Here is a 25,580-nt window from a genome sequence, read left to right on the forward strand (position 1 = left end):
TACCTACCCTAATTTTTTTTAGCATGTTACCGGAAACAAAGAATTTTTTTTTTTTAGGCCTTAACATTTAGCCTGCTAAATGGTCCATCATTCAATATGGGCAAAACCATTATATATTAGGGGTGGTCACTGAATATTTTCTGACTGAATAGCGAACAGTGCAGACCATAATCAGTCTGCACGGATGTAAAACTAGATGGTAAAATGTACCTTTTATTACTGGTATCTTACTAAGTCAAAGAAAATTTAATATGAGAAAAAAAAACTATCGCGATTGTCTTTAACTTTTATCTGCCAACTTGTGCCACAGAATGATGAGGTTTGTTGAGCATTGGGATTCAAATCTTGTTCCACAGTTGATGGTATGACATTGTGTAAGGATATCAAATTAGTGACCTTAATCACTTAATATATAAAGGTCATGGGCTATAGCCGGATTTGAATCAGTATCTACTTGGCACCGCTTGCCCGCTTGCTGAGCAATTACAAGCCTTCTTGAATAAAAATACCAGAACAATAAAGATGCATATTTCAAACATGTTGGGAACAACTGAGCACAGGGTACACCAGGTTAGCTTTTATGATCAACCACTGTCTGTCCTCTGGCTGTCAGCATTTGCCTTGTGAACAGGGATGTGGCTATAGTTTGATTCAATAATGATTCATCATTTCATTTGGTGAGAGGGTAACGCCTTGTTGTAGTTTCAGTCCAGGTTGAACAGGGCTGCGTTTGAGATTTTGCAAAAATACTTTACAATCAAGGACACTTTCCCCCCCACCACCCCCCTCCTCCTGCCCTACCTTCTTTCAAAAAAAAAAAAAAATCGGTAAAACTAAAAAAAAATCGGTAAAACTAAAAAAAAAAAAGAAAAATGGCCTTAATTATTTCTTCCCCACTTGATACCTTGACAAGTGTATTGTTTTGTAAACACAGGTGAGGTATCATCATAAAACCTTACAGCTCGTTTAAATGGGTCAACCGTGTTGTTGTACTTATATAATAGACTGACCCAGTTTATAGGTTAGTCTGGACTACGATATGTATTGTATTTTGCCATCGAAATATTTCTGTAAAATGTTTCTTCCCCTTCCGTTTGGATCCATCCATGTTTACAAACACCTTTGTTTATTTTATGGACTGTTCATTATAAAGCCTTGTAATATAGTGGTTTGTTGTAGACATGAAAAACAAACATCCTAATTATCCAGACAAAACAATTACGTGAATAACGGCAAAATAAAGCCGTTATTACATGTGTCCGGAAACTGGTCCTGTCCGGATACTGGTTACACACCGGTCAAATTGATATGAAAGAAATGATTATGGACGAGGCATTTTTAAGGTCTTTGAGTATAATATACATTTTCCTCTGTGGTAAATAGCATCTAGGAAGAACATAGTTGTGATATTGGATCTATGTTAAGCAACCCCATTATAATTATAGTTCAACCATGCAGAAAAAACCCAACATATTATTGATAACAAACAAGATTTTGGTTGAATATTCAACAAATGCATGAAGAGGTTAAGTATAAAGATGTAGAATACAAACTATGGTAAGTAATATTTTCCAAAATAACAAAAATTAACAGGGTGAGTAAAGAAACCTACCTTTCACCTATTCAGTACATGTTATTTAGCTGATAAGATTTTGAAGTACCGGTAATGTACTATTTTTTCAAGTTGATATGGATAATATTTTGATGAAAGAACACAGGGTTTTTAATGTGAAAACTAAATTTATATAATTATATTCTTATTCTTCTCTGTTTCTTTAACATTTTCTGAAAAAATATTTACTCTGTCCTTCCAGGGACATTAAACATAATCAGATTGGAAGCACATTAAACATGGTTCCAATTTGGTAAAAAATTTACAATGTAAATAAAGTTAATAAAAAAATTGACATATTTTAGCTGTAGAAATTGCAATTCATTTGAAAATAAAGGGAGGTAATAAATTGAAGATAAAGTCTCAATAAATGATGATTGGAAGCAGGTAATAAATACATAATAAATTAATTTACTATCAAATATATTAGTTGAGTTAAAATTATGGAGAAGGCATTATTATAAGGGAGTTTTTAAACTTAATATTTTGTTTTGAAAGGTTAGATATATATACCATGAGTTTTATATTGAATGTGCACTTTTCATTACCTCTGGAAGGCAGACTTTGGAGGTGTCACTCAACTCCACTGTATGCAATGTTTAGATGTCTCTCTGTGTATCAGGGAGGTAGGCATGTAAGGCAGTTCAACCATTTATAAACTAACATAGTACAAAGTATGGATATTTTGTATTTTAAGTCATCATATTTAGTGCAGATGAGAAAAAATGATATAAGATGCAGCCCGAATAATAAAGTAAAACTGAACAACAATAATTTCATTCAAGAGCAAATCAATGTTCAAGATATATTATTTCGATCAAGGATTATTTTGAATATGGCAGTTCACCCATTTATAAAGGAGTATGTTACATGGAGTTCAGGAGTTCAGATGAGAAAAAATGACATCAAGAAGATATATAATGATAAAATAAAACAACAATTTCATTCAAAGGCAATCAATGTTGAGATATATTATTTCGATTCTAACATGTTTTCAAGGATTATTGTGAATATCTTTGAAGAAATTCACCAACTCTTGCATGCATAACACAGTTTCGGTTACCTGCATAGGGGTTGGTTCTACCTAGGTAGTGTCTTATCTGAAATACCAACCAACATATATGACAGTTTTGAAAATGTTTGAAAACAAATGCATTTTGTATTTCTAGATGCATTTTATTGACAATATGAAAAGCCTTTTTTTTAAATAAATAAATTAATAAATTATCTCTTTTATTTATTGTGCATCAAGATCACACGATTTGCGAAGTTCTGTTTCTTACAGAGTTAAATAATAAAGGGAGGTAATGAATTTTAAAATAAATATTAAATTACTCTTATACGGGATAAAATTTTATTTGTTTTAATCTTCAAAGGTTTGTGTTATTTCTAATTTATGTGTATAATGAATATAAACCTTTCCATGACAGTGCGTGAATACAAGTAACTTGTCAACTTGCTGATTTTACTAAATAAAACCTACCAGAGTTACGGGGTGGGGCAGGGACGGGGCGGGGGAATATCTTTCTGTAACCTTAAACAGTTCCAATTGAGAAATAAAATGAGGTTAAGTATGTTAAGTATTTTAACTGAGGTATTCTTGGTAACAGTAAGCATGAGTAGTGACTGTCGTATGGTAGATATGGGTAGCTATAGACAGATCAGTAAGACATAGTGTATTAACGATATGTAGCTTAAGATGTTGTAGAAATTTCTTGTAGTATTTATTTTGTTGGAAAAAATACAAATTGTACACAACCGCTTTGGTAGCCTAGTGGTAGAGTGTCCGCTTCGAGTGCGGGAGGTCATGGGTTCGATTCCCGGTCGCGTCATACCAAAGACGTAAATAAATGGTACTAGCAGCTTCCTCGCTTGGCGCTCAGCATTAAGGGGATAGTGCTAGGACTGGTTAGCCCAGTGTCAGTATAATGTGACTGGGTGGGGTATCATGCCACGTGTCTACAGCGTGATATTCCAGTGAGGCAGCACTATAAAGTTGGGCATTGTGCTCACTGCTACAAGTAGACACCATCGTTTATATGACTGAAAAATTGTTGAGAAAGACGTTAAACCCGAACACCACACACACACACAAATTGTACACATTTGATGTCATTTTTATGCCCCCGAAGGGAGGCATATAGTTTTTGAACCGTCTGTCTGTGGGTCTGTCAGTCTGTCGGTCTGTCCGCAATTTTCGTGTCCGGTCCATATCTTTGTCATCGATGGATGGATTTTCAAATAACTTGGCATGAATGTGTACCACAGTAAGACGACGTGTCGCGCGCAAGACCCAGGTCCGTAGCTCAAAGGTCAAGGTCACACTTAGACATTAAAGGATAGTGCATTGATGGGCGTGTCCAGTCCATATCTTTGTCATTGATGGATGGATTTTCAAATAACTTGGCATAAATGTGTACCACAGTAAGATGACATGTCGCACACAAGACCCAGGTCCGTAGCTCAAAGGTCAAGGTCACACTTAGACGTTAAAGGATAGTGCATTGATGGGCGTGCCTGGCCCATATCTTTGTCATCGATGGATGGATTTTCAAATAACTTGGCATGAATGTGTACCACAGTAAGACGACATGTCGTGCGCAAGACCCAGGTTCGTAGCTCAAAGGTCAAGGTCACACTTAGACGTTAAAGGATAGTGCATTGATTGGCGTGTCCGGTCCATATCTTTGTCATCGATGGATGGATTTTCAAATAACTTGGCATGAATGTGTACCACAGTAAGACGACGTGTCACACGCAAGACCCAGGTCCGTAGCTCAAAGGTCAAGGTCACACTTAGACGTTAAAGGTCATTTTTCATGATAGTGCATTGATGGGCATGTCCGGTCCATATCTTTGTCATTCATGCATGGATTTTAAAATAACTATGCATGAATGTGTGACACAGTAAGGCGACGTGTTGCACGCAAGACCCAGCTCCGTAGGTCAAAAGTCCTAAACTCTAACATCGGCCATAACTATTCATTCAAAGTGCCATCGGGGGCATGTGTTATCCTATGGAGACAGCTCTTGTTAACAGTGTTTTAGCTATGTTTGTTTGTTTTGTTTTGTTGGGTTTAACGTCGCACCGACACAATTTCTAGGTCATGACTTTCCAGCTTTGATGGTGGAGGAAGACCTCTGTGCATTATTTCATCATGAGCGGGCACCTGGGTAGAACCACCGATCTTCTGTAAGGCAGCTGGATGGCTTCCTCACATGAAGATTTCAACACCCCTTGTGAGGCTCGAACCCACGTCGGTGAGGGGCAAGTGATTTGAAGTCATCGACCTAAACCACTTGGCCATGGAAGCCCCGTGTTTAAGCTATGTATAGTACGCAACGTTCTTTATTAGTTGGAGAACAAATGATTCAGTATAAGTATATGGTTAAATCTGCGTGTAAAACCTGTCAACTTTCATATTCTTCAAAAAGTTTGACATTTGTTAACTTTGGTTTGAATGAAAATTAATCCCAAATAAAATTAACTTCTCTATATTATCTGGGGGAAAAAAGAACAACTAAAACCTTAGTATTTCGTCAAAATCAAAAATTTTCCCGGGGGCACCAATTATAGTGGATTTCATGATTTCATCAATTGGCAGACAATTAAATTGCATTGAAATTCATTTTATCTTTAAAAGATGATATCCGCACATTTGTGTCCGCATGATATAGCCATTTTGGTCAAAAACCACAAAATTTGGTGCCAAGGATTTAAATGAATTCATGGTAACCAGAATTTTGAAAAACATAAAGCATATATTTGACCGTTTTAAAGTTGATAGCCCGCCCGCTTAGCTCAGTAGGTAGAGCGTCGGTCTATGGGTCGCGGGGTTGCAAGTTTGATCCTCGGGCGGGGCGTATGTTCTCTGTGACTATTTGATAAACTACATTGTGTCCGAAATCATTAGTCCTCCACCTCTGATTCATGTGGGGAAGTTGGCAGTTATGTGCGGAGAACAGGTTTGTACTGGTACAGAATCCAGGAACGCTGGTTAGGTTAACTGCCCGCCGTTACATGACTGAAATACTGTTGAAAAATGGCGTTAAACCCACAACAAACAAATAAAGTTGACAGCTATGTAATATTTTTACAGAAGTCCTGAGAGTACACATGCACTGCAAGATGAAAGTGTGGATGAGACTCGGAGACAGATTGCACGTGAATCAGACAAGATTCGGAGGGAGATGGAGCGAGAACGAAGAGCCAAATCCATGTCTCCTGGGCGAGATCGTTCACCGACAAGAACTTACCTTACCCTCACACAAACACCAAAGGTTAGTTTTATGAATACTTACGTATAGAATACTTTAAATCATCAAAGAATACCTTAAAACATTTTATTTTACACTAGAACCTTAATTTGTTTATGTTTAGATACAGTTTAATTGTGGTTTATTGTCACGAACCTCTTTATTTCCTTTTAAAAATAAATGTATTCTTTTTGGTTGGTGTACATACTTCCAATTTATTTTCGCCAAAAATACCACCCAGGTACACCAAAAATTTAATTAAGATACCTGGAAAGATTATCTGCAAAAAGCCATTTTAAGAAACGTCCACCAGAGAGTTTCTCTGTACAAGGTAAGATATATATTTGTGATATATAAAAAATTTCTTTTGTCTTTCCTACAGACAGTATATGACAAAGGTGATAGACCTAACGTAAACTGTGGAGCTGGAAAAAGCCTTTCGGATGAAGAAAAGGTATATGACTAAGGTTAAATGCTGCAGTTGTACTCGATGCTTTTGTATGTGAAGTCTTTTTCGGTTGTTGATAATGAAATCAGCTGGAAAAAAACAGTGTCTCTGAGCACCGTACATATCCTCAGTATACAAACATATGAAAGTAAACAGTACAAAAGCAGCTTAACATGAAACAAATGAGCAGAACTGCTGACTACCAATATACTTTTAACCCTTACATTGCTAAATTTCTATAATTAACTTGTCCATCTTCCAACTTGGACAGTACCATGAACTGTTAAAAGGGGTGTTTGCCATAAAGATACTGACTGAATGGCTAACAATGCAGATCATGATCAGACTGCACATTCGTCCAAATTGAAAGATGGACTAGTTCAGAGTCGGGGGTTCCATTTGACCCGGGACCCCGGGTCCGGACATGGGAGATTTTCAAAAGACGCTCAGAGGACCTGGCATGATACTTGCCTTGCGTCACTTGGGACCCGGGGGCATTTTCCTTTGATAATCCTTCCTCTTATCATTCATTTCCTGCAATAAAACTGTGTTATTAAATGACTCATGAATTCTAAATAAACTCTCGTGGTCACTGAAAGCACACATACACTAATAATGATATGCGTGATGTAAGCAGTAAGGTATGGAAGGCAGGGAGTCAAACCTCCGTCAACAAGTGATCGCAAGGTGGGACTTGTCTAATGACAGCAGTAAATTTCCAATCTACATTGTAATTGGTGAAAATGGCCTGATGTTATGTCTGTTTTTATGGACCAAAAGGTGTGAAAAATCGATAATCTGTGTATATATAAACAACCCATTATAGGAAAGATCGTTATAGAAAGATTTGATTAGGCAGTCAGTTGGCAATAATTAGATTACTGAATAACAAATTGGATAATTATAATCATTATTTTGTATGCTTGATACAATTTTATGAGCGGATCGGCTGTTTCGATATAGCAATTTTTTTATTGTTACCGAGTCTTAGTTTGGGAGGAAAATGCTTTAAAGAAGCAGAAATTGTAAGTTTTGAATAGCTATGATGAAAGAAAATAAATTAAAAACAGGTAATTTATCAGGAATTTAAGTCTTAACATTCGTTTTCCATATTTGTCACCTGTTTTCGCGACCGTGATTTTCGGACATACCTGCCCTTTCTTATGAGATTTTCTAGTGCAGTCTTAATTATTAGTCAATTAAAAGTCTGCATTTGCAAAAAATATGACTAACTGTTCCAAAAGCAGCCAATAGTTTGAAGCATTTTTGATAATAAAACATGCAAAGGCATTAAACCCCAACCACCATTCTTGTAATAGTTCCTTACTTAAAACTGAATAAGCCGTATAATGTTTATTATGAAGTAATTATTAGTAAAACAACTTTTGGTTAATATTATTGTGTTACCAGCTGGGTATTACTATATAAGAAAATTTAGTCAATAATCTTGACATGTTGGGACAGGACTCCTGTATTTTGGAAAAGGACTCTTCAAAATTTGGACCCAAGGGTCCTGGGACTCTTGGGTTTTAAGGTCTAGGGGAACCTCTGCAGAATTACACCAAACTTTGTCAGTAGCATCTTGGGGTTGACTTTTTTTCAAGTTTGTTCAAAAGTTTGAGTGATTGCACTTGGAGGCTAGTAGAACTGATGATAGTGAAAACCTTTAAACGTCTTGTCATGAACCTCTTTTTCTTTTGAAACACTTCACCAAACATGAGCAATCCTTGGATGGACCTTTCTAAGATTTGTTCGGAAGGTTATGCTTGATTGCACTTAGGGGCCATTAGAGCTAATTAATGCTGTAATAAAAACTCTTTAAAAAAAGACATCTTATGAACCACTTGATGGATCTTTACCAAAGTTGGTCTGTAGTATCCTTTGAAGAACTTTTCCCTACTTTATTATCCCGCACTAAAGACAGAGGGATACAATTTTGGCATTGTCCATCTGTCCATCTTTCTGTCGGTCTGTTGTGAGCCATATCTAGGAAGTGGTTTGGAATATTTTAATAAAACTTCATATACTTGTTCAACACTATAGGGAAATGCAACCTGTCAAGATTACACCAGAGTTATGGCCCCTAGTTACAAGTTTCTAGTGTTAACTATATAGAGTACTGTAAATATGGCAATTTGTGCTTCATAACTTGTGACATATTTGACCTAGAACTATGAAATTAGATCACCATAATGTGGCAGTGCACACACAATTTTGTCAGGATCTCTTTAGTAACTTCAGAGTTTATTGTTTAAAAAATCCATATATTTGTGTTAAACAAACTAACAAATTGGTAGAATTTCATTAAACTTCTTTCATTTTTTTCCATGAACATTTATTATCAACATGTGAAGTTGTGAACCCCCCACTCCCCACCCCCCTGCCAAAAATATTTTTTCTTTTGCCAGATATATTTCTTGCCATTTTTCACTACACACCCAATCAGCAGGGGATACCAATTCATTGAATTTGCTTGTTTATACAGCACCTTAGTTAAAAAAATTTATACATACAACTATTATGATTGCATTATATCAATACGGGTACAATTCATCACCATAAACCCATTGGTGGGTGTGGGGGGGGGGGGCGTTGGGGGAGTGGAAAGATACCAATTCATTGAATCATTGAATTTGCTTGTTTTAACTGTTCAGTTTGACTGCACTTTGGGGCTGCTTGAAATAACCTTTGAACAACTTCTTCTCATAAACAACTGGTTGGATCTTCACCAGACTTGGTTGGATGAGTGACACAGCTTTATCATGGCCCTCTTGTTTTAAGGAATTAACCTCTCCAGAGCAAAAACCTTTGTTCAAAAACATATATCAATATTAAGTTTGTTCTAAAGGAATTGCACTGTATACCTACTTTTACCTCACAACATGAAACATAAGAATATCTAGAATTCTATTGCCATGACAACAGATTGTAATTAAGTTTTTCTATTTTCCATGTTGGAGTGATAAAAATGAAAGAGTAAAGACATCCAGCAAATACTACTTTTAGTGATGGATTATGTATCTGATTTCACTTGTTAATGTGACCTGCTTATAATTCCCTGGGTGAAATATAGGAAGTTAATAAGGCCTAAAAAAAAAAAAAATTCTTTGTTTCCGGTAACATGCTAAAAAAAATTAGGGTAGGTAGGTCGGAATTTTTTTTTTTTTTTTGGAATTTTCTTTTATTAAGGGAGACTTTTTAGAAATTATTTTTGTGTCAAAAAATGAATACAAATAAGGGGTTTATACCTTTAGAGCATCAGTAAGTTGATTTCTAGCATCACTGGCCATGTTTAAAACGTAAAAAGTGCAGTTTTGCAACTTTTTGTTAAAAAGTTGAAAAAAATTTCTCAAAGGCCATAAAAACATTTAGGGTAGGGTAGGTCGGGATACCGGAAACAAACATTTTTTTTTAGGCCTAACTCAGAAATTTTAACCTTATAGTATTTCACAATGAACAAAGATGTTCCAAGTAATATCCTTGCTTTGTGAATGATAGAAGATTCTACAGAATTAGAAGAGGACAGTTTAGCATTTCTAAATGACACCTTGAAAGACCAGTTATTTCATTCGAAGTAGATAATTTTTAAAGTAGATATACCTCTCCAGAGCAACAGCCTCTGTACAACAAACACATTTCAGTCTCAAAGTTGCACTGTAAGGAGAAACTCCTCAAGACTTTCCACCCAGAGGAAAAAATTGTTTTTTTCAAGTTCAGTTTATTTCTGTAAAAAAATGGAGAAGGCTCAGACGTATTTGAATCATTCTCAAAATCAGCTTCCTAAAAATGCGCACCCCAGCTGGGGTCAGACATGCCATTTCTCGGGTGAGAGGCAGACACCTTATTTACAAGACTATTGTGATGTTGATAGAATATTGACAGAAGTTTACAAAATGTAGGACCAGCAATACAGTCAAACTTGTAAATAAGGTCTGTGTTTGGAAGAGGCAGAAATTGACTTTATTTGTAGGCCTGATGGTCATTAGGAGAAAATGCTGTTAAAATTACAGTTTACTCTATAACTATAACCAGGTGGTCTGTGCACAAGGGTGGTTTTTGCACAGGGGTGGTCTTTACACAGGGGTGATCTTTGCACATGGGTGGTCCATGAATAGGGATGGACTGTGCACAGGGGTGGTCTTTGCACAGGGGTGTACTTTGCACAGGGTTGTTCTATGCACAGGGGTGGTATTCAAAACTGGTTTTACTGTATTATTTATTGTAGTTAGATTAAAGGTTTCAGGGGTTTCTGTTTAGAAGTCACTGTATTTTGATTATGATTGTTGCAGGAGAGGTCAGCAGAACTAAAGGCAACTCACAGTGCTTTAGAAGTGACACAGTCTGCATTGGTAGAAGCTCGTAAAAACTTGAAAGAGGTTCAAGCACAGTTTGAAGATGTCAGGTAAAAACTATTTTAAAATCAGAAATATTTGCAAGGTTGAGAGGTATTAATTTTTGCTTATTTAGCATTTCAGTTACTATATTGGGTGTAATGTACATATTTTTTTACCTCCTGGAACTCTCACCAACCACCAACCAAATCAGCATGTAGCTCCAAAAGTATTTGACCTAGAGTCACCAAAGTTTACAGGAATGTTGGTCAGCATGTGCAGTTGTGCACCTGGGGTTTCGCGTCCGAATTCATTCAGTATTGTAGGAGTTATGGCCCCTGACTTAGGAAAAGATTGTCATTTTAATGTTTTGTCGCACGTAGCTCCAAAAGTATTTGACGTAGAGTCACAAAACTTTACAGGAATGTTGTATCTTAAAAATTGTTTAACCTGAATCATTAAAACCATGTTACAGTGGCAGGAGCGGGGGGCACCTGTGTCCTATGGACACACATCTAGTTTCTGTTGTACATGAAATCTTTTGATTGTAAATATTTCAATGCTGATTGAAAAAGTGTTTCTGCTGTTTTTGTTTCAGAACGCAGTTGATGTTGTCAGAATACAAGAAAGAAAACTCCTCTAAACAGCTTGCTCGGATATCAAATGACCTGCAGAGAAAGCAGGCAGAGGTTCAGAATCTGGATTCACAAACAAAAACCAGAATGGAAGAGTTGAAACAGTTCGATGCCATAGGATTTACAAAGGATGAGGTACGCAGAATCTTGAAGGATACCATTAACCCTTACCCTGCTAAATTTCTATATTGAACTGGTCCATCTTTCAATTTGGACAGTACCATTACTGTCAAAAGGAGTGCTTACCAGAAAGATTCTGACTGATTGGCGAACAGTGCAGATCATGATCAGACTGCACGATAAGGGTTCAGACAAAATGGCTACCATTCTAATTAAAAATTTAAATTTTAACAGCTTTCTTATTTTATGATGATTTCGAAAAATCCTTAACTTCTTAAAATTATATATGGAATGCTAACATACAAAATGAAAGTAAGAACAACATTGCTTTTCCCTTTAAGTATAAACAGATTGAGTAGTCAGCATTCGGACACTATGTTTTGTTCATAGGAGATAACTACTATAGCTGTTTAAATTTTATATAAGTATATTCATTTTCACCACAAATCATAGCATAATGCATACTTTGATGAGTATACATGTATATTTATTGAAGGCCGCATAGGACATTCTATGATAAGTAAAGGTTGAACAGTTATATACTTCATTTATTTGAAGCTATACAAAAGCTGTGCAGATTATATACTATGTATCTTGCAAGCTATACAGATTATATACTATCTTGCAAGCTATACAGATTATATACTATGTATCTTGCAAGCTGTACAGGTTATATACTGTTTTAACAGGCTGTACAGGTTATATACTATGGATATTGAAACTGTTAAGATGTTAGACTGTGTTTATTGTAAGCTGTACAGATAATTTACTATGTATCTTACAAACTGTACAGATTAAATACTGTTTATATTGTAGGCTGTACAGATTATAGAGGATGATGAAAAGATGAAGAGTAGGTTAAGGAATCTAGATGCCATACATGCCGTACAGATTACTAACAATATTCATTTCAGACTGTACAGATTAAATACTGTTTATATTGTAGGCTCTACAGATTATAGGGGATAATGAGAAGATGAAGAGTAGATTAAGGAATCTAGATGCCATACATGCTGTACAGATTATTTTTGATATTTATTTCAGGCTGTACAGATTATAGGGGATAATGAGAAGATGAAGAGTAGATTAAGGAATCTAGATGCCATACATGCTGTACAGATTATTTTTGATATTTATTTCAGGCTGTACAGATTATAGGGGATAATGAGAAGATGAAGAGTAGGTTAAGGAATCTAGATGCCATACATGCAGAGAGAGATGAGTTGATACAACAGCTTGATTCTACCAAGCAGGAACTGTTCACTGAATCAAAGAAAGCAAGGACTCAGATTGAAGAACTGAAAGAGGTAATTTGAGGCTGATTGGTACTGTCTTACATAAAAACATTTGTATTGTTTTTGAGGTATGAGAAAGAAGGTCTCGTATCTTCTATTGTGTTTCCTTAATTTTTGGAGAAAATAGATTGGGTTTTTGTTTGTTATGATGTGGGTTTAAAGCCGTTTTCAGCAGTATTTAATTACCGTATTGCAGTCTGTTAACCTTACCTGTTATGTACCTGGTCATGCCCCTCACCTCAGTGGATTTGAAACTTGGCTTTGGGTGTAGAATTTTTTCACATGAGGAAGCCACTCAGCTGGTATATGGAGGTCAGTGGTTCTACCAGGAGCCTGCAGAGAGAGGCATATGGGGTCATCCTCCACCAGAAAAGCAGGAAAGTCACTATATGGCCTACATTGTATCGGTGTGACATAAAACCCAACAAACAAACAGACTAAATTGTTTGCAAAGAACAAGCTTGACTTTAGCCTTAAATGATCCATACAGTTTTTATAATTTTGAAACTGATTTTAACTGAACATTTCCTACAGAAATGCTGGAAAAAAAAAAGTAAAATATATGACAAAATTGATTTGTAGCATAGAAACCAGTCTGATTGAAAAGCTATCAGGTAAAAATCAATATCACATACCTGTCCATTTCTGATGATGCACTGATAGTTACATTTGATGCAGCTACTGTTTTTTTTATGTAAATTCAATTTAGGTCTAAAATGCATAAATTCCCTTGAGAAGTGATACAATTGCATAAGGCTAGACTATTGAATATTTTCCCTTCCATTTTCTGTTTTGAATTGACAATTTTTATTATCAAGTTTTCCTGTCTTTCACACATTGCATAATTATTTTGTCTTCCAAGTCACCTACAAACACTGATCAGGTTTCTTTAGAGTGGAGAAAAACCAACCAGTCTCTTTGTTCCCTAGTGAAAGAACACCTTGTGTGTTTTTTTTTTCAAGGGGAAAGAATCAAGCAGTTATTTTTTTCATGGGGAAAGAATCAACCAGTTATTTTTTTCATGGGGAAAGAATCAAGCAGTTATTTTTTTCATGGGGAAAGAATCAACCAGTTATTTTTTTTCATGGGGAAAGAATCAACCAGTTATTTTTTTCATGGGGAAAGAATCAACCAGTTATTTTTTTCAAGGGGAAAGAATCTTCCAGTCGGGTTTTTCCCAGGGGAACTCCACTAGTTGTCTTTACCCTGTGGAAAGACATGACTGAGGAAAATTACTGACCATTTTACCATTTATTAAATTTCACTTGTTCAAAAAGACTTTTCCTAAAGGTAGTCTTAACCAACATGTTTCACTGTACAAAAAAAAAAAATATTTGCAGGAAATAGAAAATGTGACAAGTACATATGAACAAGCACAGACAGAGAGAGATGAAGCTGTTAAAAAAGTTCAGAAACTTGAGACGGCTTACAGGAAAATGGAGAAAGAGAAAAATGAACTTATTCAGGTAAAATCATTATCTTTGCAACTTATTACAGAAAAAGGATTGTTGTTGTCTGTTATTGAGGTATTCTTTCAGGTAACTTCTTACAAGTAGGATCATTTATTCAAACAAGTTACTTTGTCCCCTGACTTCCCCTCACAAAAATATTTCCCCCCCCACCCCGACTCCTTCTGACAAAAAAATGTCTACCTGACTTCTGACAAAAATGTCCACCTGACTTCTGACAAAAATGTCCACCTGACTTCTGACAAAAATGTCTCCTGCCTCTTGACAAAAATGTCCACCTGACTTCTGACAAAAATGTCCACCTGACTTCTGACAAAAATGTCTCCTGCCTCTTGACAAAAATGTCCACCTGACTTCTGACAAAAATGTCTCCTGCCTCCTTCTGACAAAAATGACCACCTGATTTCTAACAAAAATGTCCACCTGACTTCTGACAAAAATGTCTCCTGTCTTCTTCTGACAAAAATGTCCACCTGACTTCTGACAAAAATGTGTCCTGTCTCCTTCTGACAAAATTGTCCACCTGACTTCTAACAAAAACGTTCCAGTGACATCTTCTGACAAAAAATGTCTTCCGTACTTCCTCTGACAAAAATTGTTCTCCTGACAACTTCTGACAGAAAATCTTTCTCCTGAAAAGTTACCATGGACTAGTTCTGACAATTTTTTCTTGTATGAATAAGCCTGTTTTGATGTAATTTGGCCAGACTTTATTATATTAAGTAGATCTGTGTGGACAAAGTAAAACAGAAATGACAACATCATCAGAAAAGTATAACATAAGACCTAACCTTATATATAACAGTGCATTGTTTCAAGGTTTCATTATAAATGTGAAGCACAATAACTGCCTTAATTCATGTGATTCTTGCTCTCTGTTATATTGTAGTGCCCACATGACACAACTTAGACACTTTTGTGTTTTCATCCAGATTGTTTTTATTGAAAATTCTGTGAATTCTTTTATTTTATTACCTCACCTGAGCCAAAGGCTCTGTCGTCCGTCGTGTGTCATGTGTCCGTCAACATTTTCTAAAAAAATCTTCTTGAAAATTACACCAAACTTCACAGGAATGATCCTTGGGTGTCACCTTTTCATAATTGTTCAAAGAATTGAATTCCATGCAGAACTCTGGTTGCCATGGCAACCGAAAGGAAAAACTTTAAAAATCTTCTTGTCCAAAACCACAGGGCCTAGGGCTTTGATCTCTGGTATGTAGCATCATCTAGTGGTCCTCTACCAAAATTGTTCAAATTATCCCCCTAGGGCCAAATATGGCCCCGCCCCAAGGGTCACATGGTTTATATAGACTTATATAGGGAAAAGTTCGAAAATCTTATTGTACAAAACCACACGGCCTAGGGCTTTGATATTTGGTTTGTAGCATCATCTTGTGGTCCTCTACCAAGATTGTTAAAATTATCCCTCTTGGGTCAAATATGGCCCCGCAACGGGGGTCCCAAGTTTTACATAGACTTATATGTGAAAAGAAGTTTAAAAATCTTCTTGTTTGAAACCACAACACTTAGACCTTTGATATTTGGTTTGTAGCATTGTCTTATAGTCCTCAACTAAAATTGTTCAAATTGTACCCCTGGGGTGAAAAGAGGCCCTGCCCTGGGGGTCCAAAGTTTTATATAGACTTAAATTAAATATATAGGAAAAAAACTTTAAAAATCTTCTTGTCTGAAACCATATGACCTATGCTTTTGATATTTGGTATGATGCATTGTCTAGTAGTCCTCTGCCAAACTTGTTCAAATTATGCCCCTGGGATTAAAAGAGGCCCTGCCCTGAGGTCACTTAGTTACTATGTGAGTTGTATAGGAAAAAATACTTAAAAAATCATTTGATCCTATTTCCAAGACTGTTTTATAATAATTACCTGATGACCCCAAGTAATATGATGTCACTTGACTGTGGACTTGACCTACTGACCTACTTTCTTGTTTTTTAAGATACAGCCTTGAAATTTTGATGACATACACAGTTTTGCACGCCAATCGTAAAACTGAATATCATTGACCATGAATGTGATCTACTGACTTTCTTAATATTTTATCATCAGTTTGATTTTTGAGTCGGCTAAAGGCTGAAAGCCTTTTGACGAGTCCTTGCTACCCAACGATTCTCTAAATGGACCAAATAACACAGTGAAGGGATGTAGTTCCATTAGATTTCTCAAACTTCAAACAGTTCACTGCATGAATGAAGTTAAGTTGTGTCAATTCCCTTTGCTATGACCAATATACGATGTAATCTGTCATATTTATGACCTGTAATTGTGCAATTCTCGAATGTAACTCTTTAAGCATAAATGTGCATTTTAAGAATTGTGCAGGCTTACAAAGCTTGGGTAACATCCAGCGAAAGACAAAAAATAGTTCCAGCAGGGCTCCAGATAATATGCGTATTAGCGTAAATTATGTATAGAAATAATGCAAATACGCATGTCTAATAATTTCTAAGCGTATAAAAACGTATATAAAATTACAGAAACGCACACAATGCTTTTTTAAAAACAAAATCTGAATCGTCTGGATGCGTTAGGTAACATAGCCGATCAGCCTTAATTCTCCCACATTGAACGTAAACACGCATCGTATGATTTCTATAAACTTTGCGTGGGTTGAATTTTGCAGTCAGTAAACGGATAAAGTATCGGAAGAAGAAGCTCTTACTGGTTTGTTTAGTTACTACTGATATTAAAAATGATTTTAATTCTTATTTTTCGAGAAATAAACAAATCGGCGAAACATTAAATTGTATTTTCTTGTAGTTTTTGAAATCGAAAGTAGATCGTCTATGTTTGGCGAAACGAAACAACTTTTTTATGAAAAGATTTAAATAAGAGGTAATTTAACCGTCAATGTCAGATACTGCCAATTGCTGTTAAATGTCTTCGTATCATCACAATTTGTAAAATATATTGTTCAAACTGGAGAAAAGTGTAATCGTATCCGGATATAATATTTTGGGTAAATATCGAGCTGTGTTATGAAATTTTAAGAAACAAAAACTAAAAACAAACTGAAACTGGTAGACTATACTGTCAGTACATCAATCGTTAGCCGACTCAGGCCATTCAGGCCTTTGATTGAAACATGTAGCTCATATTACTCAGGTGAGCGATCCAGGGTCATTATGACCCTCTTGTTGACATAAAATGTTGCTTCTGCTTAAACGATTTATTGTCAGGACATGAACTTGCAGGTACATTAGGACTTAATTTGATATGTTGTGTTAATTCTCACATATTCTTCATGTGTATATATCAAACATTGTCGTGTAGATATGTTGGGTTTATTTTCCTTTACTTCATATTGAAGAAATATATGTTTTCGATAAATACCCACAGTATCATTATGATCAATATCTATATGTTCAGTAATACAAATATATTCTATATTTGCACTTTTTTTCATGTTGACGTTAGCATCCAAACGAATGTGAAGTCATTTGTATTGTACGTTGTTATTTCTGACAAAGGCATAAAAGCTGAAACTAGTAAAGAATGTGTTGTCTTAGTAATTTTAAATCCTTTTAATCTAGTGACAAAATCACAAAATTCATGAAAATTAGTACTCCCCCAAAAAGAAAAATGAGCCGTGCCATTAGAAAATCAACATAGTGGGTTTGCGACCAGCATGGATCCAGACCAGCCTGCGCATGCGCGCAGTCTGTCAGGATCCATGCTGTTCGCTAACAGGTTCTCTAATTGCAATAGGCTTTGAAGGCGAACAGCATGGATCCTGACCAGACTGCGCGCATGCGCAGGCTGGTCTGGATCCATGCTAGACGCAAACCCACTATGTTGATTTTCTCATGGCACAGCTCAAATGATTTTGCAGTATATTGTATTTCATCATCTAAACTATTTTCATAGCTATAGAATTATTTTTGTCCACAGTAATGCTTTTATTTTGTCATACGTATGAATTATCACTTAGGTTTTATATGTGGCCATTGTGCTAAGTATAAAATGAAAATATGTTTAAATGCAGGCAGTAAGTTCCGGGGTAAGTTCCGCTACATGTTTAATATTTCACGCTGTAGTTCACATGTAATTACTTAATAGCTAACTTAATGCTAAATGTTTATAATATATTACGTGTTAAATGTAAGTCACTATAAGTCATAGTGCATGTTTCTTTAAGCTCCATTTAGTAAATGTGATGGGGCTACATGTTAAATTGATTTCAGCTAATTTATGTTACACAAATTGATGATATTTATACTAAGACTTGTAGTTTTGTTCTGCCTGTTTCCATAAATTTCATGTACAAAGATGTGCTAGTACTGTATTTACTTTCAGTTAAATCATTGTGTCAAAGACTTTTTTTTTCATTATGATAGGTTGCAGATTTATTTTTTTTTACAAATTTTCACACTTCTCATCAACATTAATCTGTAAGTTCAATTCAGTGGTTCTATAACTCTTTCCTAAATTTAAGCAAAGTTTTGACTCTTGAACAATTTTAAACACGTGATTTATTTTTAATTTCTTGGAGTATGCGCTTATAAGACGCTCCCTGCTCTTTGAACTGGATATATGACTCTTAAGAATGCGTCTTATAAGCGAAAATATATTGTAATAGTTTGGTTGTATCATTGCATTTTTGCTGTTTTACATGAGAAGAGCATTGCTTTCAACTGTTCAGACTAGACAAAATTATGTCCCTTTTTTCTCAGGCTTTTTTAGGTTTTAGGGAAGAATATGACACTTACATCTCATTTAATTCACTAGTAAGTTTATTAGCTTATTAATGTTCTATCTCACCTGCTTCATATTTTACAAATGAATTGTGCTGAATGTTAAACTAGTATTTGTTAGCCCTGTATTTTTGTGATATGTTTTAATCACTTTTTAGCAGCGTAATATTATAGGTGCTAGTCTAAGTCAATGTTATATGTATTACGGTGTTATATGTGTTAATATAATGTTTAGAAGATAACTATGTTATTCATATACATTATGTTTTATTAGCAGTTATATGATAGAAATTTCACCTTAGTATTGAACCATTATATGAATTATAAGACAGTTTCACGCTGAGTTAATAAGGTGCTAGTCTGAAGTGACAAGGTGCTAGCCTCAATCTGTAACGTATTATGTTCTTAGGCAGCATGATTATGTTATTGTAATGATCAGAAGTTCATTGTATCGTTTTGAAAATTACGAAATATTTGTTTTAACATATACACTGGATCCCATCAAAGCAAACACCAAAGGAAGAGTTTAATTTGAAAGGGTTTCAATATTAGAGGGGTTATTTTCAATAGCAGGAACTTATTCTGAACCAAAACAATAGTTTTGTCATATTGGATTCTTGTTTCCAAGAGATTCTTTTGTAATGCAAATAGTTTAATTTTTAGTAAATTTATAAAAAAAATTCAGACATTGTTTGACTTATAGCCATTGTGTAGAATGAAAAGTACCTGCAAATTAGATTCTTCAGGTTCCAAAGTTGTAAAATTTAGTTAAGAAACCAGTCAGAGAATGCTGCCTTTGCATTTGTCAGTTTTGAATTTAGTATCAGAATCAACCAATCTGATGCTAGAATTTTCAGTCTGGTCTCCAAATTTGGAATTTAAGATATCCTATCTCTTGTTATTTACTTATAGAGAAAAGGGAAGTTTTGAATATTTTGAAATACATTTACATGTGTGGCATTTAATCTTTATTACTTTTGCATTTCTTCAGGAGAAAACACGCCATTATGAAGAGGAACGAGAAAAATACAAGTCGGAGAAAAACGAATTGAGGAAACGTAACTTAGATGAAGTGGAAACAATGCGACAAGATCTCATTAGAATGACAAATAAAGTTGCAAGTCTGCAAGATGAAGTGAGGGCGAAGGAAGAACTACATTTACAGCTCAGGTCAGTTATAAGAATTATGGTGAAAGCCGTGTGTAGCCGTTCAAATTATTCTTGATAAGAAATGAAAATTAATGGCCATTAATGAAATATGGTGTCTGTATTTTGTTTTAAATAAAGTGAAAACATTTTACTGGATAGCAATATAATACTGACAGTTTAGAATTGTGGTCTCATCAAATAAGCCATAATAGGTTTGTCTGCAGTAGGGCTGAAACAATGGACTTGAAAAACCCTGTATTTCTCTTTAACCTTTGCCCTGCTAAATTTCTAAAATGGACTGGTCCATTGTTTAGTTTGGGAAGCACCACTTACTATTCAGAGGAGTGTTAACTGAACATTTACTGACTGAATAGCGAATAGTGCAGTCCAGGGTCACAAAACTTGTACTAATGTGGAAAAAATTACCACAAGTTGTAATAAAAATTGCAAAGGTGTGTCTTCAACAGCCTGAGCTTAGTAAAATTTCAGCTGTATAAATTGATGCTAATGTTACAGGGATCAGATATTGACACTGCAGGAGAAATATGAACATGAAAAAACAAGCCGTAATTCAATCCTCGATGAACACAAAAAGACCCTTCAAACACTGAGGAAAGAAACGGTGAGTAAAACTGTTCTATTCTGTATTAGACATAGCTTGCATTGGTCAAATATTGAAGGATGTCAAGCATTTTGAATTCATAAACGGCAGGTTTGATGTGCAGACTGGTGAGAGAACATGTGAAATTTTACCGCATGACATCATATTCATTACTATATTGATGAATGAAGTTCAGCATAGTTTCAGTCCAATTCAAAGAGAACAGCAAATCAGACCTGTCTTGAGTGTCTTGTAATGATTGTGTCAATTTCAGGATACAGCAATGGTTCAGATGAGGGAATCATTATTTCTTGAGAAGCAGAAAACGGTTGATATGATGCGTGAAGAACTAGATCAAGAGAGGCGAGATATTGCGGCACGTACTGAGGAGAGATATGACTCTCAAATCACAGAACTTGAGACAATTATCAAGGTATGTGCACACGCTGGCTAGCATATAGTAATGTCACACAATATGTGTGGTAGCCATGGTAGTTTTGATCATATGTCTTGCAAGATATATATCGTATAGCTTATCATTGCATTTTGTAATGAAATACTTATGATGTTCATGTGTTTCACGATACTTGGCTCTGAAGAACAATATGTGACAAGATAACACGTTTGAGCAAGTTAGTTGCTACATTAGAAACAGATCTGACATACTGTGTCGCTAAAACAGAAAAGTTTTCACTACTGTGCAATGGTTGGCTGCTTAATTAGAAACAGGTCTGACATAAAATATTGTGTGACTATGTCAAATCAAGTGATGAGATTACATTAAGCTGCTAAGTTAGAAACAGTTCTAACATAATACTAATACATTGTTTAGCTATTTCAAACAAAATATTTGTTACAGGCTAAAGCAGATGAGATTACACATTTAGCAAGTTAGCTGCTAAATTAGAACGTTTTATGATCATAATATACAAAATGTTTGCTTTAGGCTAAAGCTGATGAGAACTTCTAGCTGCTATATGGAAACAGTTCTGACATATATTGTGTGGCTGTTTTTGATGAGATATTTCTTTCAGGATTTTGTGTGGCTGTTTTAAATAAAATGTTCCTTACAGGCTAAAACTGATGAGATTACACAAGTCATTTGAGCAAGTTCGTTGCTAAATTAGAAACAGTTTAGACATTTAGTGTGTGGTTTATTTGAAACGAAATGTTTGTTACAGGCTAAAACTGATGAGGTTACACAAGTCATTTGAGCAAGTTCGTTGCTAAATTAGAAACAGTTTAGACATTTAGTGTGTGGTTTATTTGAAACGAAATGTTTGTTACAGGCTAAAACTGATGAGGTTACACAAGTCATTTGAGCAAGTTCGTTGCTAAATTAGAAACAGTTTAGACATTTAGTGTGTGGTTTATTTGAAACAAAATATTTGTTACAGGCTAAAACTGATGAGATTACACATTTGAGCAAAATAGCTGCTAAATTAGAAACAGATCTGACTAGAAGTAAGGTGAACAGGGACGATGAAATAAAAATGCAGGTATATATATGTATAAGGTATATATCCATATATTTTAATTGTTTAAGAAATAGGAGGCACTTGTTTGAATAGCAGTAAATTAATGAAAGTTATTGTAGAGATGGTACCAAAAAAATTCAAATTCATCTTTACAGGTTTTTTTCAGAGTGGAATGATAGCTAAGTGCACCAATTTTCTAAATATATTTATGGTTTTCCTCTTCTCCATGTCAAAAATAGAAATATTTGATATCTAAAAAATGGCTTTCTGAAAATATCTGAAGCAAAATGGACAACTCTTGTATTGACAGTTTTTCAAAGATTTAAGGACTTCCCCAATTATAGTCTATATCAAAAGCTCCCACAGCTAAATAAATTCAATAGAGTATAAGGTAAGTTTACTCTACTTTCAACATTTTGAAAGAGCCTATACTGAACTTCCTTTTGTCTTTTAATAAAGTCAAATTCCAAGACTAGCCAAGAGTCTGAAACGCTTGAAAAAATTCTGAGTGAAAGAGAATGACATGCTCTTTATTATAAGCTTACTAAAACCATACCAATAATGTACCTTAAGGAAGTTATTAAAGATTTTATATTGTAAACAAACCCCTACACCATTTTACCATCAATATTTTCCACTCATGAATGCACTCAATTCAGGTGAAAATTGTTGATATATTTGTAAATGAGAGGCCCCAACAAAAACCTTTTTTCAAGTTGTGTAAACAGTATAAGTTTTAAATTAATGTTGATATCTGAAACTATCCGATTACTTTGTTTTCAACAATAAATAAAACACCTTTAGTTTGTTTAGGGTAGTTGACCTGTAACGAAAATCATCAAATAGAGTAATCTCCATATGCTTTTTCAGCATTTATTCGTTTTTCAAGGAAAGCAAATGATCGTGCTAGTTCCCTCCAGAGAATGTTTAAATTGAGAATTGCTTAAAATACATTTCATAGAGTCATTACCTGTCAGCTACCTTAACATGTAGTAATTACAACCACTACCTTAAAACCTTGTAATTATATTTGACGACAATGAATTTTTGTGTTACCAATTTTACTTTTTTTGTTATTTCTCATTGTTGGATATATACATTTTACATTTTGATATATAAATGTTGTGTAAACCAATGTATGACCATTGAGAACAATAAGTAAACAACTTTGGCTAAAAGATCAAAACTTAATAACATTTCTTAATGTCGTTTATTTTCTTCAAAGGAATATATGCATTACTCTATATAATCTTCATGCATTACTTAACTTTCTATCAGGGCCTCACTACAACTTACAAAATAACTGTCAGTGTAAGTCATGAGAAAAGCATGCATATTGTACATTGAATACAAAAGGATTTAAACAAATGTAGGTCATATTTTGTCTGCCTAATAAATTCACTTTTGATCAATGTTTAATATTGGCTTCAGTTTATTGATCAATTCAGAGTTGTCCCCCTTTGATTTATTTGGGTAGGTACCATCTCTAGTTATTGCCCAGTTCACCTGGTTAGTCCAGCAGGCAGAGTAAGAACATCAATTTTGAATACATACTGATTTGACAGAAGACGAAAGGGTCTCCATGGTCAAGTGGTTAAGGTCACTGGCGCCTCATCCATGTGAGATTGGGATTAAAACATTACTTGAGGTGTAGAATTCATCATGTGAGGAAGGCTGGTGGTTCTATCAAAATTCCAGCCCGTGCCTGAATCAGTGGCCTCCATGGCTGATCGGTTAAGGTTGCTGACCTCGAATCACTTGCCCCTCACTGATGTTGGTTCGAGCCTCACTCGGGGCGTTGAATTCTTCATGCGAGGAAGCCATCCAGCTGGAAGGTGGGTGGTTCTACCCAGGTGCCCGCTCGTGATGAAATAATGCACCGAAGGGCACCTAGGGTCTTCCTCCACCATCATTATTCAAAGCTGGAAAGTCGTCATATGACCTAAATTGTGTTGGTGTGACATTGAACCCAACAAAAACAAACAAAACATGCTTTAATCAGTGCTCAGAGGGTTTCTTGTGGCCTTCCTCCATGGTAAAAAGGCTGGAAAAATCACAATACGGAGTGACCCTAAACACAGCAAGAACAAAACAATTTATTTTATTTATTTTGTTGGGTTTAACGTCGCACCGACACAATTTTAGGTCATATGGCGACTTTCCAGCTTTAATGGTGGAGGAAGACCCCAGGTGCCCCTCCGTGCACTATTTCATCACGAGCGGGCACCTGGGTAGAACCACCGACCTTCCGTAAGCCAGCTGGATGGCTTCCTCACGTGAAGAATTCTACGCCCCAAATGAGGTTTCGAACCCACATCGATGAGGGGCAAATGGTTTGAAGTCAACGACTCTAACCACTCGGCCACGGAGGCCCCTAAAAGAACAAAACAAAGACAGAATACAATAATTGAGCCGTGCCATGAGAAAACCAACATAGTGGGTTTGCGACCAGCATGGATCCAGACCATCCTGCGCATCCGCGCAGTCTGGTCAGGATCCATGCTGTTCGCTAACAGTTTCTCTAATTGCAATAGACTTTGAAAGCGAACTGCATGGATCCTAACCAGACTGCACTATGTTGGTTTTCTCATGGCATGGCTCAATTCGTCTAGTCATTCAACTACTGATTCATGTGGAGAAGTTGTCATGTATTTCTGGAAAACAAATAATTACTGGTATGAAATCAAGGAGTAAGGGCCATCTGTAAATGACTTCAATACTGGTTAAGCTCATTTTCAAAATAGCAGATTTTGGCATGTATGGTTAGCTCGGAGTATAAGGGCTGTATTATAGATGACCGTGACCAGAATACATGGAAAGGTTAGCAACAGTTCTGCCTTTTCAAGCAAAACACTTGTTACAAGATTTTGACAATACATGAATACACTAGCAGCTTCAAAATTTCAGTCTTGGCATGACAGTCTCTAATGTCACTAGTCCTTTAGATTTTTGTTTTGAAGGTACTTTGACAATAACCTTAGTAAAAGAGTTAGTACTGGTTTGAAATACTTGTTATCTAGTTGTCATTATCCTTTAGCCTGTTGGCAGCAAGTGATTCTGCCTTTGCGACCAGTGCAGACCAAGATCAGCCTGCACGCTGATCATGGTCTGCACTGTTCGCTATTCAGTCAGTAAATTTTCAGTGAACACCCCTTCGAATCATAAATGGTACTGCCCAAATTGAAAGATCGACTAGTCCATTTTAGAAATTTAGCAGTGTGAAGGTTAAAGGGGAATGAATGCATAACCATACGTTGATTTTATTTGAAAGCCATGTTTAAACCATTTGAAAAATGATTTTAAATTTGGACCACTTTTTGAAAAAGACATGACATTTTGATATTAAAGAAAATGGCTAACCATTGAGGCAGCCATTTTAGTGTGTTTATGACATCTTTCATTCTATTTGAAAAAAGTTATAGAAAATATTTTACATGTACAGAATTACAGATATATAGTTCAAATAAATGT

At 35.5% G+C, this 25,580-nt stretch overlaps 1 protein-coding gene across 26 annotated transcripts in view; it reads left to right on the plus strand.

Annotated features, from left to right (window-relative positions):
• LOC123534684 (trichohyalin-like) overlaps positions 1-25,580 on the plus strand; it is a 155,211-nt gene that overhangs the window by 94,957 nt on the left and 34,674 nt on the right. For 25 of the 26 annotated variants that reach the window (XM_053519111.1, XM_053519110.1, XM_053519112.1 and 22 more), the window contains 11 exons: positions 5,713-5,893; positions 6,252-6,323; positions 10,607-10,719; positions 11,247-11,418; positions 12,546-12,710; positions 14,039-14,164; positions 18,173-18,187; positions 19,873-20,051; positions 20,547-20,652; positions 20,906-21,064; positions 22,029-22,130. In XM_053519111.1, coding sequence (XP_053375086.1) covers positions 5,713-5,893; positions 6,252-6,323; positions 10,607-10,719; positions 11,247-11,418; positions 12,546-12,710; positions 14,039-14,164; positions 18,173-18,187; positions 19,873-20,051; positions 20,547-20,652; positions 20,906-21,064; positions 22,029-22,130 — 1,390 coding nt within the window. The remainder of the gene's footprint in view (positions 1-5,712; positions 5,894-6,251; positions 6,324-10,606; positions 10,720-11,246; positions 11,419-12,545; positions 12,711-14,038; positions 14,165-18,172; positions 18,188-19,872; positions 20,052-20,546; positions 20,653-20,905; positions 21,065-22,028; positions 22,131-25,580) is intronic. The other variant, XM_053519115.1, reaches the window with a different exon arrangement.

This window comes from Mercenaria mercenaria, chromosome 12, assembly GCF_021730395.1.
Source record: "Mercenaria mercenaria strain notata chromosome 12, MADL_Memer_1, whole genome shotgun sequence".
Lineage (NCBI taxonomy): Eukaryota > Metazoa > Mollusca > Bivalvia > Venerida > Veneridae > Mercenaria > Mercenaria mercenaria.